Genomic DNA, 18,138 nt, shown 5'->3' with positions numbered 1-18,138 from the left:
GGGGAAAAGAACTGTCTATTCACATCCATACAAACTCTTATTTCTCTTATCTTGTTTTCATAATTCTTATGCAAAATGAACATTGCTCATAGTAAAACCATTGTGTAGTCAGTTGCAATTGTGTCAATAGCTAACATTACTACTACTACTACTACTATTCCTAGCAGTAGTAGTACTAGCACTGCTGCTTAATGAACTTAATAATAACTGTAGTATCAGCTTCAGAATGTGTAACCGTAGAGTCCATAAAATAGCAGAACACAAACAGTTATAAGCTAGGAAAAAAGATGGTATTGATATCAATGAAATTTTGTTTCTGTTATGTTAGCACATGCTGTACAATAAAGCAAGTTAAGTGTCAACTTTATTCTCAGCATAGTTTCGTATACACAGATTTCTAAAATAGTCATGTTGTACATGTTTCATTCAGTGAATATATTAAAATATCAAGTAATCATAAAATTCTTATTTTTGGATGATTTATCACACACAGAAATGTATCCAAAGTTGGTAACAGTTTATATGCAATCCACTGGTTCATTTTCAATGATTAAAAAATGAGTGGGTCTACTCAACATGGTAACTTTTCTCCTCACGACGATTCACCTGAAGCATGTTTAAAAACTACAGCCACAGGGAGGAACCACACATGCACTGTTCAACATGGCATTGAGCAACTGTCTTAAAAGATGTATGAAACAGCTGACACCACAGCCATATCAGAATAAAGAGTACATTCTACATTTAGATTGAACTATCAAGAAACACTGTACAAGATGATGCCATACTTGTTGACTGTTACCAAAAGTAAATGCAAAAAAATTTTCGCAGCAATGAGTGGAACATTCAAAAAACTTGTAGGAAAACAGAGGAGTAATGTCCTCAACATAACTGATTTTTCATCAGGTGAACATCTTGTCATTTTCAAGGCACTAAAGCAGTCATAGATTGCCGTGCATGACAGTTAAAACCCTATGTGGGTATAAAATGATAAATTTGTACCAAAGCCGGAATTCAAGCGCGGCTCTCATGCTCACTAGGCATATGTGCTAACCACTGTGTCACCTTGGCACAGTTGCTTCGCACAACTCCACAGATTATCACTACCTATTCAGTTGCGCAAAGCCTCTGTGGAGTAGTGGTTAGTCCATCCACCTAGTGAGCACAGCCTTGGTAAAAATTTCCATTTGTCATTTCAGTCTGCATATATACACTATGAGGGTATGTCTGCGCTGCTGTGGAACCCAAAAGCACGTGCAGAAAGACAGCACACATGGTAAACAACTAATGCAATTACACAGTCAAGGCTATTTGCATTGTGTGGATTCATTGTGATATAACATCTGAATGAGCCCCACATTTTACATCCAATTCTTTCAGTAATACAATACATGACATTTTATAACAATTTATAAAACCATTTAGTACGAGAACTTTTGTAGCTGCCACATGGTATTGTATGTACATTCATGACTGTGTAGCATTTGAATTTATTTTCTAGTTGATAATAAATATGTGTCTGTTTCTTTACCACTGTTAATAAAGTGTGATAGTCCTCATTTCTCCCTTCACCTTAAGCTTAACACCTAAGAGTATACTTGTCTATGCTATCAAAGGCTTTGAATAAAGACACCTGCATACATCTTAAATGTAGGTCTTGGAAATGATGTAAATACTTTGAAGCTGATTCTCATTTTTTTTTTAACCAGTACGGTGTTCACTTTCGGCATGCACAGTAAGCATAAATCTAGTTTCAAGAGTCTTAACCACACCCATTACACATCAGTGAAATTATTTAAGAAAGTTGTATTTATCTACTAGTTTTATGATTTGTTCTCATAATGAAGCGGTGTCTTTTATACTATACAGAAAATTGTGTATGTGGTAAATGCTGACATGAGCCCTAGAGGCTCACATCCTTATTATTCATTTTATTAATGTTGACAAATGCTGTGTTTTTAGCACATGAGTAATTTTTAGTTACTTTGTAACACAGAATTTTTATGGATTTTATTGTGAAACATGAATGGTGTTTTGTCACTGGCATATATAGCTTTGACATTTATATTGATCATAGCTATAACCACTTGATAATTACCTAAGTTCATAATATTGTAATATATAGTACAGTCAGTGGTGAATATGACATCACTTAAAAAAAGAAAAAAAGAAAAACCTTGTGTTTTCTGAGGTCACAAGATAATTATTTTATAGATTACATTACATCAAATAAAATAATAACTAGCAAATATTACATAAGTCACCTTTACCACCTAGACTGTAGAAAGGTAGCAGAAAAGAAATCTTTCAGCAGAAGTATGTATCTGTCTAGACAGGTATTTGGGAAAATGTGGAACTGAAGAATGAGTTTGACTTGAGCTGTACTTGGAATTCTGAGTAAATGTGTGTTGCCATTTAAGATGATTCTTGCTTAATTCATTGACACTGCTATGAGCTCATATTACATTTGGTCCCACAGTTAGCTCCCTAAAGCATTTTCAGTCAAGGCTTCATGTCGATCTTGGTTTCCACATGAATTTGTGTCAGGCTATGACACAAGAAAACCAATAATTCTAAGGATTACATTATGTGGAATAGAAGTCAAATGCCCAACATTTACAAATGACCTTTCAGCACCTTCAGCAAATCTAATAGAAGCAATTAGTTAAAGACATCATTTAGGTAAAAATGGAAACAGAAGTGGTCACACAATTTCAGCTGGGAAAACTTAATTCAAGCCAGTCACCAGTAATCCATCAAATCATAGTCACCAGTAATCCATCAAATCATTTAAAAAGACAGAGAAGAAAAATAGAATGGGTTTGTAAATTTAAGTATCTTGGAGAATTCATAAAATGGAATGAATAAGAAAGATCTGTAATAGACCCAGGCAGGAAAGAGCTTACAGTTTAGCTAAAACTGTGCAGGATGAAATGTACATTTCTATAAATACAAGACTAAAAAACAGTACTAGAGTGGGAAGGCCTAAATGTTTATATGCATGCCAGTGGTTAACATTATTTCACAAGATGGATAGACTAGAGATATTTGAAAGATGGATCATTAGAAAAATAATGGTTTCAGAAACAACCAAAGAGAGTTGGAAAATGTGAAACAATGAAAAAAAGTGCTAAACATTTTTGGATTAAAGGAGAACACTCACTGGAAAGCAGAAGTGTTGAGCCATTGAAAGACTCATAAAGAAAGAAATGGAACTCTTAGATTTTGGAGAAATGCTTTTTTGATTTAGAGTAAAATACGCACATACACAGATATAAATACCTATGCCCCAGGACTGGGCGAACAGTGCCATTCTGCATTTCAGCATGTAGACTAGGCTGTGGTGCAGGTTATGTCAGGTGGGGTGAGTAGAGAGAAGAGAAGTGGGTTACAGGGAGAGGGATTGGGGTTGGGTGGCTATTGATTTGGAGAGAGGCAACAAGTTTGCCAGCTAGGAATGTGGGGAGGAGGGGTGTCAGGTACACGGCTGGGCACACGACACACAGTTGTCAAAACTGGTAGGAAGAGGCGCATGCTGAAGGTGACCTGGGGTCATGAAATGGGATGGGGTGCCACACCTTTGCCACCCCTTCTTCCTGAATTCATAGCAGGCTAACTGGCTGCCTCCCTCTGGGCCACTAAACACCTGCTTTGAATCTCTTTTTGCTGCCACCTGCCCCTCTCTTCCCCTACCAACCGTACCCTACACAATCCCCACCACAACCTCAACCTAGTCCACCTGTCGAAATGCAGCAATGGCACTGTTGGTCCAGCTGGCACCATGCAGGGCCATAGGCATGTGTGTGTGTGTGTGTGTGTGTGTGTTTTTCTAGCTCGAAAAAGGATTACTCCAAAAGCAAAGGTAGCAAGTTTTCTTTCTTTTTGTCTGTGCCTTTTGGTGACTCAATGCTTCTGCTTTTTGGAGAAAACTAATTTCTTACAACATTTACACAAAAGAACTACTAAGCTAAATATAGAATATAGGATGTAGCATTAAAGCAATGATTTCTCCTTTGCTGAATCATTACTAGGAGAAAGAAGGCAGGCAATCAAAACAAATATTACTATAGTTCTGGAAAAAAGAAGTCATGATAGCACAGATCAGATAAATCAGAAAAGAACTGGGGAAAAAACAACATCAAAGAACAACTTGGAGAACAACTAAGAGAAATTTCTTTCAAACTATGATCCTTAATGCAGGAAGATAACAGAGCATAAAAAACAATGGCATACGATAAAACAAACAGAAGAGAGAGCACAGTGACATGGGGAGAATGAAAAATATAACACCGGAAAAAGGAAAGAACCAAGAAAGTAGAGCAAATGAAGTTATTACTGATCGACAATGGTCACTATAAAGATTAAACATATAAATAAATGAAATTAGACATGATGTCCCACTTGAATGTAGAAAGACTTCAAGGAATTTCAAAGAGAAACGTAAATTTACAAATTGTTATTTCAATCATACACTAATTATTACTTTTTTAGACACAATCATAGAATATATTTTCAATTGTGACCAGTTTCAATCATACATTGGCCATCTTCAGAATCTATATCTCATAGGAGGCATCTGGAAAATAAAGCAATCATGACATTTCCCTTTTCTAGCTGTAGAAAACACACACACACACACACACACACACACACTCAATCACTCACATGCACACGGCTGTCTCCCTGCTTGTGCTCGATTGACTGCCAGCTCTTTACTGTCCCATGGTGAGAATACTGGTGTGAGGTGGGGGTATGGAGTGAAGTGGAGTGGGGTGAGGGGTTGAGAGAGGCAGGAGGCAGGGAGGTGGTTGGGGGGAGTGTCTAGTGGCTAATGGAAAAGTGGGGAACTGTCTGTGGGCTAGCTAGGGGTGCAGGTAGAGGGGAAGGGGGCATACGGCTGGACATGTGATTTCATGGATTAGGGCGAGTGAGTTAACAGCACACAACTAGCGGATGTGGTCACACACACACACACACACACACAATTAGGTGGGTGCAAGGAGGGACTGTGAGTTACCTTAGGTTTAGGCAAGGAAGGTTATGAGAGTGAAGGATGTGCTGTAATGATAGCTCCCATCTGTGCAGCTCAGAAGAGCTGGTGGTGGTGGGGAGGATCAAGATGGCAGTTTGGTAGTGGCCATTCACTCTAGTTGACAACTAGTCGGTTGTCATACCAACATAAAATGCTGTGCAGTGGTTGCAGCAGAGCTGGTATATAACATGACTGTTTTCACAGGTGGCCCAGCCTCTGTTTGGGTAGAATACACCTGTGATGAGACTGGAGTAGGTAGTGCTAAGCGGGTGGATTAGGCAGGTGTTACATCTGCGTCTTCTGCTGGGGTACGATCCCTGTGGCAGGGGACTGGGGGTGGGAGTCCCTTAAGGATGGACTAGGATGCTGTGAAAGCTGGGAGGGCAGCGGAACACCACTTTAGGAAGAGTTGGAAGTATCTTGGGTAGGATGTTCCTTATTTCAGGGCATGATGATAGAAACCAAAACCCTGACAAAGGACGTGGTTCAGTCATTCCATCCTTCGTTCCAGTAACCTTCCTCACCTAAGCCATCCCCACCCAATACTGAGTGTTTATGTGTGTGTGTGTGTGTGTGTGTGTGTGTGTGTGTGTGTGTGTGTTTGTCTACATCATCCACTGCCCCTGTACCTTCACCAAATTTATGTCCCCACATTAGCTAGTTGTGTGCTGTTATCTCACACCCTAGTGTACAAAATAGTGTGCCCAGACGTCTGCCACATGCCTGCCCTACCTGCACCCCTATCTAGCACACAGACAGATTCCCACTCTCCCACAAGCCACTAGACAACCCCCCCCCCCCCCCCCCCCCCAATGCCCTATCTGCCTTCTCTGCCTCTCTTCATCCCTCAACGCACTTCACCTCAGTACACTTACTGTGGGCCACTAAAGAGCTGGCAGTCGACTGACCACAATGTAGGTAGACAGATGAGTGCATGCGAGTGAATATATGTGTGTCTGTGTGCATGTTTTTCCTACAGCAATAAAAGGGAAGTGTATTCTGAAAGCAAGCCAAGCTCTGTGTCTTTCATTTGTGTGCCTATCAACGATGCAGTGCTTCTACCTTTTGTCCTTCATTCCTAATAATTCATAATTTTCAACTGGAAGTTTCTGTACATTACAATCATGACATGCATTGTTTTATGTATGAATTCTCAAGTTGACCAATGTATGACTGAAATTGGTCATGATCAAAACCATTTTCTGTGACTGTATCTAAATGAAATAAAAAGATCTGTACAATTTAAATAAATCACTCTTCTCCATAATCAGTATTTCATTTATGTGTTGCAAATGCAATAGACAGCAATAGATCCAACATAAAAATACAGCAAAGAGCATATCTCAGCCACATTACTAGACTTCTCTAAAGCATTTGATGTCATCAATCACTACATCTTGCTTAAGAAATTTGAATCTGTAGGTATTAGGGGGGCTAGTCTATGAATGGACCAAATCATATCTCCAAAATAGAGAGCAAGTAGTTGAGTTTGCTATTCAAGAAGGGAACAAGATAAAAGTCCTACTGCTCAGAAAAGCAGAGCATTAAGTACAGTGTACCACAAGGCTCCATTCTAGAACCAATTCTGTTCCTACTCTTTGTCAATGACTTGGAACCGATCAGTCCATGCCATAATTACATAAAATTTGCAGATGACACAAATGTGATAATAAAAGGAAGGACCAGAGAAGAATTACTGCATGAGATTAAAAAGTGTACCACCCACATTACAGACCAGTTTTCTGGAAACAATTTAGTAATAAACACAGAAAAAACAGTTACAATGCACTTACACACAGTGCTAAATAAATGCCCACTAACACCAGACATAGAGTTGTTTATCAAAAGCCTTGAAAATGTAAGCTCTACAAAATTTCTTGGAATATGGATCCAAGAAGATCTAAGATAGATCCAACATAAAAATACATTAGGAATAAACTGAATACAATTTGTTATTCTATCAAAATTCTTTCCAGTTGCACATTGAAAGAGACACTTAAAAATGTGTACTTCACCCAGGCAGAATCTTTACTGCGATATGGCATAATCTTTTGGGGAAATGCATCTGCCAACAAAAGTTTTACATGCCAATAGAGAATTGTAAGAGCCATCAGAAATTCTGCCGCAAGAAGCTCATGCAAGCCCTTATTTAAGAAACTTCACATCCTTCCACTACCATGTCTACATATATCTTACAAGTAGCAATATTTGTTAGGAAACTATTAGAAAATTGCATGTCTTGTATCGACTAACCAGAGCATCCATCTGTATAAAACAAGGAGAAAGCAGGATATACATGTTCAACATGCATACATAATACTAAAACAGAATGGACCACTGCAAACAGGAACCAGACTGTACAATAAGCTACCTAATAACATTAAAACAATAAAAAACACTTCAAAATTTAAAATTGCTGTCCATAAGTACTTAATGCAAAAGTGTTGTGATAGTATAGATGAATATTTTGAAACATAAAAATTTGTTCTGTCCCTGTTCTGCACTTTTTATGTAAACTCGAACACCTTAATAATGAAGTGTGTTACCTTTACACTCTTACTTTAGTAATGGATTTTTAAATGTATAAAGTACTTTTTTGAATTTCCATGTTATTTGCTTATATGTTTCTTTCCCTTAATAATGTGAAATTATTTAGAAATAGTGTGCAATTCTCAATTTTTCACAAGATATCCACCTATACACTTTTCTGTTTCCTGGCATTACACATGTATTATATGCGCATTTGTATCATTATAAGACTACTGTCATAATCATTTTAACTATGTATCATCTAATTTCCATTTTTGACTTGTCACATATCATCATATGCTTCTCTGCACACAATGTATGATCTACAGGATATATAAAAGTACAATTACAAGTACAAATTAATGCAACAATGGCTTTTATACCAGTTGATTACATAATTTCAGTTTCTCCTGTTGTTTACATGCAACGTATGAGGGCAGTATTATTTATAATGCCCTCAATATAATACAGTGTGTAACAAGATGGTAAGGCTAAACATTCAAGTCACATTCCTTGTATACAGAAGAAGACACTAATTATGCTATGTAAACATGGATATGGACAAAATTTATTTCCATGCTAGAACTTATTTTCTGTAACTCTTCATAATATATTAATCAAGGGCAACACAAAGGAAGAGACTGCAAAACCACACAACATGAAACTCTTTCTTACATGAAATGTTCTAAGTGCTCTCCATTATTAACACTGATGCATGCATCAACTCACTGTCACAATGGATTCCACAGGCACTGATTTATCCCTGGAATATTATGTATGGTTTTGCAGGCTTCCACAACATGTGTATGAAGACATTGTGTATCTTGTGTTAGAGTTTGAACTTACAAGATTTCAAATGCCAACACACACAAAAGTCTAGTGGACTTAGGGCCAGAGAATGTAGAAGCCAAGGGTTCATCCATATCTTTCTACCGATTCATCGCAAAATCTGTTATTTAGAAGCCAATGGCAATTAGCAATGAAACAGGTAGGAGCTCCATCATGTATGAAGTACATGCTTCATCGGACAGGGAAAAGCACAGCTTCTAACAGATCAAGAAGAAAGGAGAGTATTCACTCAGAGAGAAATGTAACTTTGTGCACTGAGCCTGGGTGGAGGCTCTAAAAATCAGTAATCAATAATGCTGGATCAAGCATTGACTGAAAATCTTTGTTGATGACAGTCTTCAATGGTTGTGTAATGATTGATGTTGTCTCATTGGTGTTGATTGCAGAAATTTATAAATTACATTGAAATGAGAGCTTCATTCACAAATAGATGATTTACATTAAAATAAAGGTCGACACATTGCTGAATAAGCCATCTAGGGAAGTGCAGCCACGCAGAAAGTCAGTTACTGGTAGTTTTCGCACACATTTTAAATAGCAGGAAAACAGGTCATCACGTAACACTGGCTAGCCAGTAAAGTGCTCAACTTAGCGTCTAACAGCTATGCTGACACATCACTAATACATATCAAGTGGGCACCAGTCAAGTGCACTGTGCTGGAAGTGAAGTCCATGATGAACATCAGAAAGAAGTTATGTGATCACCAAAGTCCATAATCATCACTTAAACAATTGATGCTATGTTTAAGTGAGGCAATGGAGAGAGGTACATGTGCACACAAGAAGTGACATGAGTTGCACACTAAAACAAGCAATTATGTGAATTATATGCCAACATTCCCTTAAATGAAATGGAACACAAAACACTAGCAGTGAAACTAAGAATCACAATCAATTCAAGAGGGCATTTTGAAAATTTCACGTTCCTGTGAGACTCCCATGGTTAATAGTTCATGAAGACCCACAGCAAATGAATTCTAATGCAGATATAAAGTGCTTCTAAACAGCAGTCAGATAAAATATTTTCTTCTTCTATGTGTGAGGACTGCTTCCTGAATGTTTGTTCATACTACTCTGTTAGACATTGTTTTATGAGTCATTTGCATCAATTATAAATGCAATACTAAACTGAACAGAAATCTTGAAGATATTATATTCAACAACCTTAAGGTGTATGTGTCATGAACACTGATAACCACATGCTGATGAAACTGATGTTTCATGAACAGTGGCAAAGCTCTCAAGTATTGACTCTTAATTTGTGTGCCTTGGCTACTGATGTAACCAAGCAAGATTCATGCAATAAATCAAGACAACATAACAAAAAATAACAAACCTTTTTAAAGACGAAAGCTTCCTCGTCAAATATGGGATTAATACCATTGTTAGGCACAATTTTTGTTCGAAATTTTTTTCGCACAGTATCTGCAGGCAAGCCAAACATATCCACTTCAACATAGACACCAACCCGACGGTCAGTGAGGAACTGTGCTGAGATTATATGTACTGAGACTGTACCAGCTATAATGCCATCTACTGTTGACTCTGCAAAAGGATCCAGTCTCCGGTCTTGCCTTCGCATAAATTCTGGCTTTAGCAGATAGCCACAACGGTGATTGTACTCAAAAATTCCCAAGTTAAGTTGCATTGCAAGGTCTGGAACAGGGGAAATTAGAGCCAAACAATGTTGTAACACATCATTATGCAGTATTTGAAGTATGTAGCATATACTTCTTTTTCTGTATGCAGAATGTTAGTGTCAACTAATCTTTATTGTTGACTGATAATGCATTATATTTACTGTTTTTGAATATATGACCAGAAATTCTTTAAAGGGCGTCCTTTTAAGATCAAAATTATACAGATGATACAAGATATGAGTATTTTGTAATAAGGAAATAACTGTTGAAAATGTGCAATACAATGCATAGCAACTACTTAAGCTCACATATATTGTTCAAAGTGATGGGTACAAGTTTCAGTGTACACATTACAATGGCATCTAAAAATTTGCCTGTTGTCTGTTACAGAATGAAAGAGGTAGCCATGACAGTACCAACAACTTCATTGTCAGTTCCTAAAGGCATTTCATGAACCAATGACTTCATGTAACTCCACAGGAAAAATCCATATGAGTGAAATCTGGTGATGACACTGGGTAGAGGACAAGACTCCCTCTACCTTTTCCAGTCTGATGATAGGAGTATCTGTTGTTAAGGTGCTCATAAACTATCGAAGTGGATTAGTACACAATCTTGTTGAAATCACAATATCATGCAGGAAACAAGATGTTCAGTCTCCAACAACAACAGTAGTACATCTCAAAAGATTGACAAGTTATGTGCACCATTTATTTATTTATTTATGGGGAGGCACAAAATAAGATTCTATTTGTTTATTTTGTACAGTTCCAGCTCACAAGCTGATGCACAATTATTGCTGGTGATCTGAGAACAATGCATGGCTTTTTATCATTTCAGATAGTGCTATTGCAGCAGTTGGAAAACAGTCACAGTTGAAAGTGGCATCATTTGTGAAGAACACAGTCTAGAGAAACCAGTCGTGGGCTGCAAACAATGGTACATTACATATGACTGTATATTATTTTTCAAAGTAACACCACCAAAAATGATGCAGCAGGCAATCGCTTGTAATGAAAGACCAGCAGTTTTCAAACACATGACTCACATATGTTGCATCACTGATTTACTAGCTCAAAATACAGAATTTAGGATACTATGCCATCTGTATAATTTTGATCTTAAAGGTTTGGGACATCCTGCATAAACTGATATGCCTGTGTTACTTTTAACTTTAAAGTTAGATATCAATACTTCATTGTAGTACAAAACAAAGAGGAGGAAACACACAACCCCCACAGATGCACAAATAAGCTCAACTGCGGTGACATTGACTGCTTATGAATGGAATTAGTGGATGTTCAGATTGATAGGAACAGGATTGGTGGTGGTGGTGGTGGTGGTGGGGGGGGGATATGGAGAATGAAAGAAGAGTGATAATGAGCATGATGGGATTGGAGAGGTAATGCAGAGACAAGATGAGATGGCAGATGGCTGTCAGTGACTGAAGAAAAATTAGGACTGAGAAATGTGGAGAGTGTACAGGGTGATGGGCAAGTGGGGGGTATAAATAATACAATGTTAGGGTAGTGGTGAAGAGTTGCAGAAAACAATGGACAATGAAACGTTGAGGTTAAAGATAAAAGACCGGGAAGAAGATGAAGGGCACAATTGGAGGTTTATGACAAAGGTGTTACGAAAATATAAGATATGCTGGAGGAACAGATCTTTCCTGTCTAGCTTAGAGGAGCTAGAGCTGAGGCGTAGATCCAGATAGCGTGGGCACAAAAAGGCTGTTGATGTCATTAGTGTTACGGGTGCATGTTCAGCAATAGAATACATGAGTCTGTGGTTAGCCACATTTGGCACTGATTATACATGCAGGTAAACAGCTAGTTAGTTGTCATCCCAGTACAGCACACTGCAAGAGTAATTGCAGAATTGTAAGGATATAATGTGACTGCTTTCACAATGGCTCAACTTTTTACAGGACAGAAAATTCTGTGACTGAATTGCAGCAGAGGTGGTGAGTAGGGGTATGGGATAAGTGCTGCTTGACTCAGGGTCAGCCACAAGGGAATGATCTATCAGCTACAGAATCGTAATATGCGTAAACTAGGATACTGAATAAGTTGAGAAGGGCAAGGAATTCGGTTTTGGGTGATGAAGATAGGATTTGATACAGGTACCGAGAACACCAGTCTCTCTCTCTCTCTCTCTCCTCTTATTAAATTACATCATTATCACATTTCAAACAGTTACGTGTACATAAATGCATTTAAGTCTATCAACTGAGACTGCAATAGCAATACAAAATGTATGTATCTCATCTAAATCAATAATAATACACTCCTGGAAATGGAAAAAAGAACACATTGACACCGGTGTGTCAGACCCACCATACTTGCTCCAGACACTGCGAGAGGGCTGTACAAGCAATGATCACATGCACGGCACAGCGGACACACCAGGACCCGCGGTGTTGGCCGTCGAATGGCGCTAGCTGCGCAGCATTTGTGCACCGCCGCCGTCAGTGTCAGCCAGTTTGCCGTGGCATACGGAGCTCCATCGCAGTCTTTAACACTGGTAGCATGCCGCGACAGCGTGGACGTGAACCGTATGTGCAGTTGACGGACTTTGAGCGAGGGCGTATAGTGGGCATGAGGGAGGCCGGGTGGACGTACCGCCGAATTGCGCAACACGTGGGGCGTGAGGTCTCCACAGTACATCGATGTTGTCGCCAGTGGTCGGCGGAAGGTGCACGTGCCCGTCGACCTGGGACCGGACCGCAGCGACGCACGGATGCACGCCACGACCGTAGGATCCTACGCATTGCCGTAGGGGACCGCACCGCCACTTCCCAGCAAATTAGGGACACTGTTGCTCCTGGGGTATCGGCGAGGACCATTCGCAACCGTCTCCATGAAGCTGGGCTACGGTCCCGCACACCGTTAGGCCGTCTTCCGCTCACGCCCCAACATCGTGCAGCCCGCCTCCAGTGGTGTCGCGACAGGCGTGAATGGAGGGACGAATGGAGACGTGTCGTCTTCAGCGATGAGAGTCGCTTCTGCCTTGGTGCCAATGATGGTCGTACGCGTGTTTGGCGCCGTGCAGGTGAGCGCCACAATCAGGACTGCATACGACCGAGGCACACAGGGCCAACACCCGGCATCATGGTGTGGGGAGCGATTTCCTACACTGGCCGTACACCACTGGTGATCGTCGATGGGACACTGAATAGTGCACGGTACATCCAAACCGTCATCGAACCCATCGTTCTACCATTCCTAGACCGGCAAGGGAACTTGCTGTTCCAACAGGACAATGCACGTTCGCATGTATACCGTGCCACCCAACGTGCTCTAGAAGGTGTAAGTCAACTACCCTGGCCAGCAAGATCTCCGGATCTGTCCCCCATTGAGCATGTTTGGGACTGGATGAAGTGTCGTCTCACGCGGTCTGCACGTCCAGCACGAACGCTGGTCCAACTGAGGCACCAGGAGGAAATGGCATGGCAAGCTGTTCCACAGGACTACATCCAGCATCTCTACGATCGTCTCCATGGGAGAATAGCAGCCTGCATTGCTGCGAAAGGTGGATATACACTGTACTAGTGCCGACATTGTGCATGCTCTGTTGCCTGTGTCTATGTGCCTGTGGTTCTGTCAGTGTGATCATGTGATGTATCTGACCCCAGGAATGTGTCAATAAAGTTTCCCCTTCCTGGGACAATGAAGTCACGGTGTTCTTATTTCAATTTCTAGGAGTGTAGTATCAATACAACAATAATGGTCAGGCAGTAAGACAAAAGATAAAATGCAGTACATTACCTAGAGTTTGATAATTAAGGGCAACTAGTTGACATCCTGCATTCCAGAACACTTGTGGCATGAAGTTGGAAGAATCAAAACGTGTACCAGAAGGATAGACACGACTCAACTGATGCTTATTGTAATTAACAAATTCTACTGGACTCTCCTTCAAAAGTGTTGTAGCCTGCTTCTCATCAAAAGATGACATTTCATAGGGTCTATTCTTTTCTGAAAGATAAATTAGTAAACAAAAACTTCACATATGAGACACATTATAGTATATTACAACTTTTATCATATGTTCAGCAATACATAATATAAACAGTACAGAATTTGTTGCAAGTAATCCAGAACTACTTTATAACTTACTTGACAAATTAAGAGCTTTTTATAAATATAAAATAAATGGATTACATGTTTCCATTACTTGAAATATCTTCTTTCCAGTAACATAAAGCATTGTGTACTCAGCACATCACTACATCCAACTTGTTGGATTCTTTGTCTTCCCTTTGCCAAGTAAAATAAATCTGTATGGCATGTATTACTTAGTTGTGCAATCACAACAGTTCCTACTTTAAATACACTAGCAATTTTCTTTTCAAGTGTGGCTGTTCCGTGTGCAATAGTTATGTGTTCATGACAGCGATTTGTGTATGCAAAGCTTAGTCTGGGATTTAGAATGATGTGACACACATCGCATTTCATTTTGATGTGTCTTATACAGGGAGATATTTACTATGTAGAAGAGAATAGTCAAGATAATGACACAATTGCCTCTCTCCTACAACATTGAAAATCTATTTCTGGAGCTCAGTATCCTGCCACTGCCTTGTATTTATACTCATGAAACAATCTGTTTTATTCACAAAAATTTACAAACATCAACCACCATCAGACATGTCATTCTAATATAAGTCTATAATTAGTCAATGGTTATGGAAGGACAGAGCAGTGTAAGGCACATAGGAGTTCTTCCGTACAACAAGCTACATCAAAGTTTAAAGTCAAACAGAGAAAGATTCAGAGCAAAGGTATGAATGTTACATCAGAAGAACTGCTTCTATTCAATAGAATAATTTATAAATGTCAGTCTAAAATAACAATGTAATTGCACGGGTGTGTTCAGTCTAGAATAGCAACATAGTTGCACAGGTGTGTGTGTGTGTGTCAGCTCATTAAATGGTTTGTAAAAGTTAGCTTGTAAAAGTTCGCAGGTTTTCATTCTTCTTTTTCGTATCTCTGTTGATGACTCAATATGTACACTACTCACTGAATGGTCATTCCTAAATTATTTGCATTGTACCATTACTATCCTTACAAAGTTAAATATCTTCTTATGTACCATTAATTTACAGCATATTTAGTTCATTTTATGCATAAAATGGAAGCAACAAACTAGCAGAACACTCAGAAGCACACTATTAATCACCCACGCCAGGAAACCTGAAGGATCACATGAATATTTTCTTATTATAAGTTAGTTTTTATAATAGTAGAAACAATCAATTATTGACAAAATAATGTAATTGGATAGGTAAAAAATCCACTCGCCAAGCAGTGGCAGAACACACAATAAAAGAAAGTTACAATCAGGCATGTCTTTGAAGCCAGTGGCTCCCTCTTCAGGCAGAAGGGTTGAAGGGGAAGGAAGAGTGGTGAAGGAAAAGGACTGGAGAGGTCTAAGAAAGGGGGTAGATTTTGGGAAAGTCATCCTGAATCGTGGGTCAGGGGAGACTTGCCAGATAGGATGAGAAGGCACCTCTCCAATCCTTTTCTCTCACCCCTCCTTCCTCCCCCTCAGACCTCTGCATGAAGAAGGAGCCACTGGCTCCAAAAGATAACTATAACCTTCCTCTATGTGTGCGTTCTGCTGCCACCCGGTGAGTATATCTTTCATCTATTCAATCAAATTATAAATTAGTTTTTAGCTGATATGTTTCATTCTACAGGTGTTGCTTGCTTTTTTAAAATTAGGAGTTAAACAAATTGTATTTGTGGCTTGTCCCACATCCATGTGTAAATACACCAAATAAGATTTCTAGGATCAGTAAAATCAAATCAAAGGATGAGAGCACACAGCCTGCATTTACAAAATACAATGAAGTAAAGAGTCCAAAGGTTCCAGATTTTGTGCAGGACATTGGTGCATGATCTAGTAATCAAAAACTTTATGGTATCACCTCTGCTCTTTTTGTTAGCCTGTGCTATGTGACATCATACAACTATGCATTAGCAACTTTAGCTTTGGGGTCAGCTTGATCAGGTAAGAGTGTATAAAAAGTGAAACTCTCTTCAACCTGAAGGCTGGTTTGAACATCTTGTGAGGTGGTACGTCCTTGTCTGAATAGCTAGCCAGTCCATAAACCATGGTGCACTATTGCATTTTTCATATCTGTAAATAATTAACTATCAAGAGTAAAAGAAGTGATAAGCGATATAAAAAGCCTTGGATTGAATGAGCACTGGACTCCAGACATTTGCTTTCACTGGTGGTTTCTTCACTGTCTTCAATAAATGAGTTCTCCATTCCTCTCATTCTAGTTGTAGGTCTCTATATAGGAAATATCAAGTCTAGAGTAATGTGAAATACTTAGTATATTTGTGCAAAATATACAGAGGTAATTACAAATTATCAAAATGATAATTTACCTGACAAAACTGTAAAAGTACAGGGAGACAGAAGTACTAATGGCTGAAAACTTTTCCTTAAGTTTCTTCCGGTGAATCTTCTACATCTACATCTACATTTATAATCCGCAAGCCACCCAACGGTGTGTGGCGGATGGCACTTTACGTGCCACTGTCATTACCTCCCTTTCCTGTTCCAGTCGCGTATGGTTCGCGGGAAGAACGACTGTCCGAAAGCCTCCGTGCGTGCTCTAATCTCTCTAATTTTATATTCGTGATCTCCTCGGGAGGTATAAGTAGGGGGAAGCAATATATTCGATACCTCATCCAGAAACGCACCCTCTCGAAACCTGGCGAGCAAGCTACACCGCGATGCAGAGCACCTCTCTTGCAGAGTCTGCCACTTGAGTTTATTAAACATCTCCGTAACACTATCACAGTTACCAAATAACCCTGTGACGAAACGTGCCGCTCTTCTTTGGATCTTCTCTATCTCCTCCGTCAACCCGATCTGGTACGGATCCCACACTGATGAGCAATACTCAAGTATAGGTCGAACAAGTGTTTTGTAAGCCACCTCCTTTGTTGATGGACTACATTTTCTAAGCACTCTCCCAATGAATCTCAACCTGGTACCCGCCTTACCAACAATTAATTTTATATGATCACTCCACTTCAAATCGTTCCGCACGCATACTCCCAGATATTTTACAGAAGTAACTGCTACCAGTGATTGTTCTGCTATCATATAATCAAACAATAAAGGATCCTTCTTTCTATGTATTCGCAATACATTACATTTGTCTATGTTAAGGGACAGTTGCCACTCCCTGCACCAAGTGACTATCCGCTGCAGATCTTCCTGCATTTCGCTACAATTTTCTAATGCTGCAACTTCTCTGTATACTACAGCATCATCCACAAAAAGCCACATGGAACTTCCGACACTATCTACTAGGTCATTTATATATATTGTGAAAAGCAATGGTCCCATAACACTCCCCTGTGGCACGCCAGAGGTACCTTAACGTCTGTAGACGTCTCTCCATTGATAACAACATGCTGTGTTCTGTTTGCTAAAAACTCTTCAATCCAGCCACACAGCTGGTCTGATATTCCGTAGGCTCTTACTTTGTTTATCAGGTGACAGTGCGGAACTATATCGAACGCCTTCTGGAAGTCAAGAAAAATAGCATCTACCTGGGAGCCTGTATCTAATATTTTCTGGGTCTCATGAACAAATAAAGCGAGTTGGGTCTCACACGATCGCTGTTTCCGGAATCCATCTTGATTCCTACATAGTAGATTCTGGGTTTCCAAAAACGACATGATACTCAAGCAAAAAACATGTTCTAAAATTCTACAACAGATCGATGTCAGAGATATAGGTCTATAGTTTTGCGCATCTGCTGGACGACCCTTCATGAAGACTGGGACTACCTGTGCTCTTTTCCAATCATTTGGAACCCTCCGTTCCTCTAGAGACTTGCGGTACACGGCTGTTAGAAGGGGGGCAAGTTCTTTCGCGTACTCTGTGTAGAATCGAATTGGTATCCCGTCAGGCCCAGTGGACTTTCCACTGTTGAGTGATTCCAGTTGCTTTTCTATTCCTTGGACACTTATTTCGATGTCAGCCATTTTTTCGTTTGTGCGAGGATTTAGAGAAGGAACTGCAGTGCGGTCTTCCTCTGTGAAACAGCTTTGG

The 18,138-nt window shown here is 39.6% G+C and overlaps 1 protein-coding gene across 1 annotated transcript in view; it reads right to left on the bottom strand.

Annotated features, from left to right (window-relative positions):
* Positions 1–18,138, bottom strand: part of LOC126194771 (1-phosphatidylinositol 4,5-bisphosphate phosphodiesterase classes I and II) — a 435,021-nt gene that overhangs the window by 118,951 nt on the left and 297,932 nt on the right. The window contains exons 14-15 of the mRNA XM_049933060.1: positions 13,821–14,030; positions 9,747–10,066 (exon numbers count right to left, since the gene is read on the bottom strand). Coding sequence (XP_049789017.1) covers positions 9,747–10,066; positions 13,821–14,030 — 530 coding nt within the window. The remainder of the gene's footprint in view (positions 1–9,746; positions 10,067–13,820; positions 14,031–18,138) is intronic.

The sequence above is a fragment of the Schistocerca nitens genome, chromosome 7, assembly GCF_023898315.1.
Source record: "Schistocerca nitens isolate TAMUIC-IGC-003100 chromosome 7, iqSchNite1.1, whole genome shotgun sequence".
Taxonomy (NCBI): Eukaryota; Metazoa; Arthropoda; class Insecta; order Orthoptera; family Acrididae; genus Schistocerca; species Schistocerca nitens.
This window is presented reverse-complemented; position numbering and strand designations above follow the sequence as displayed.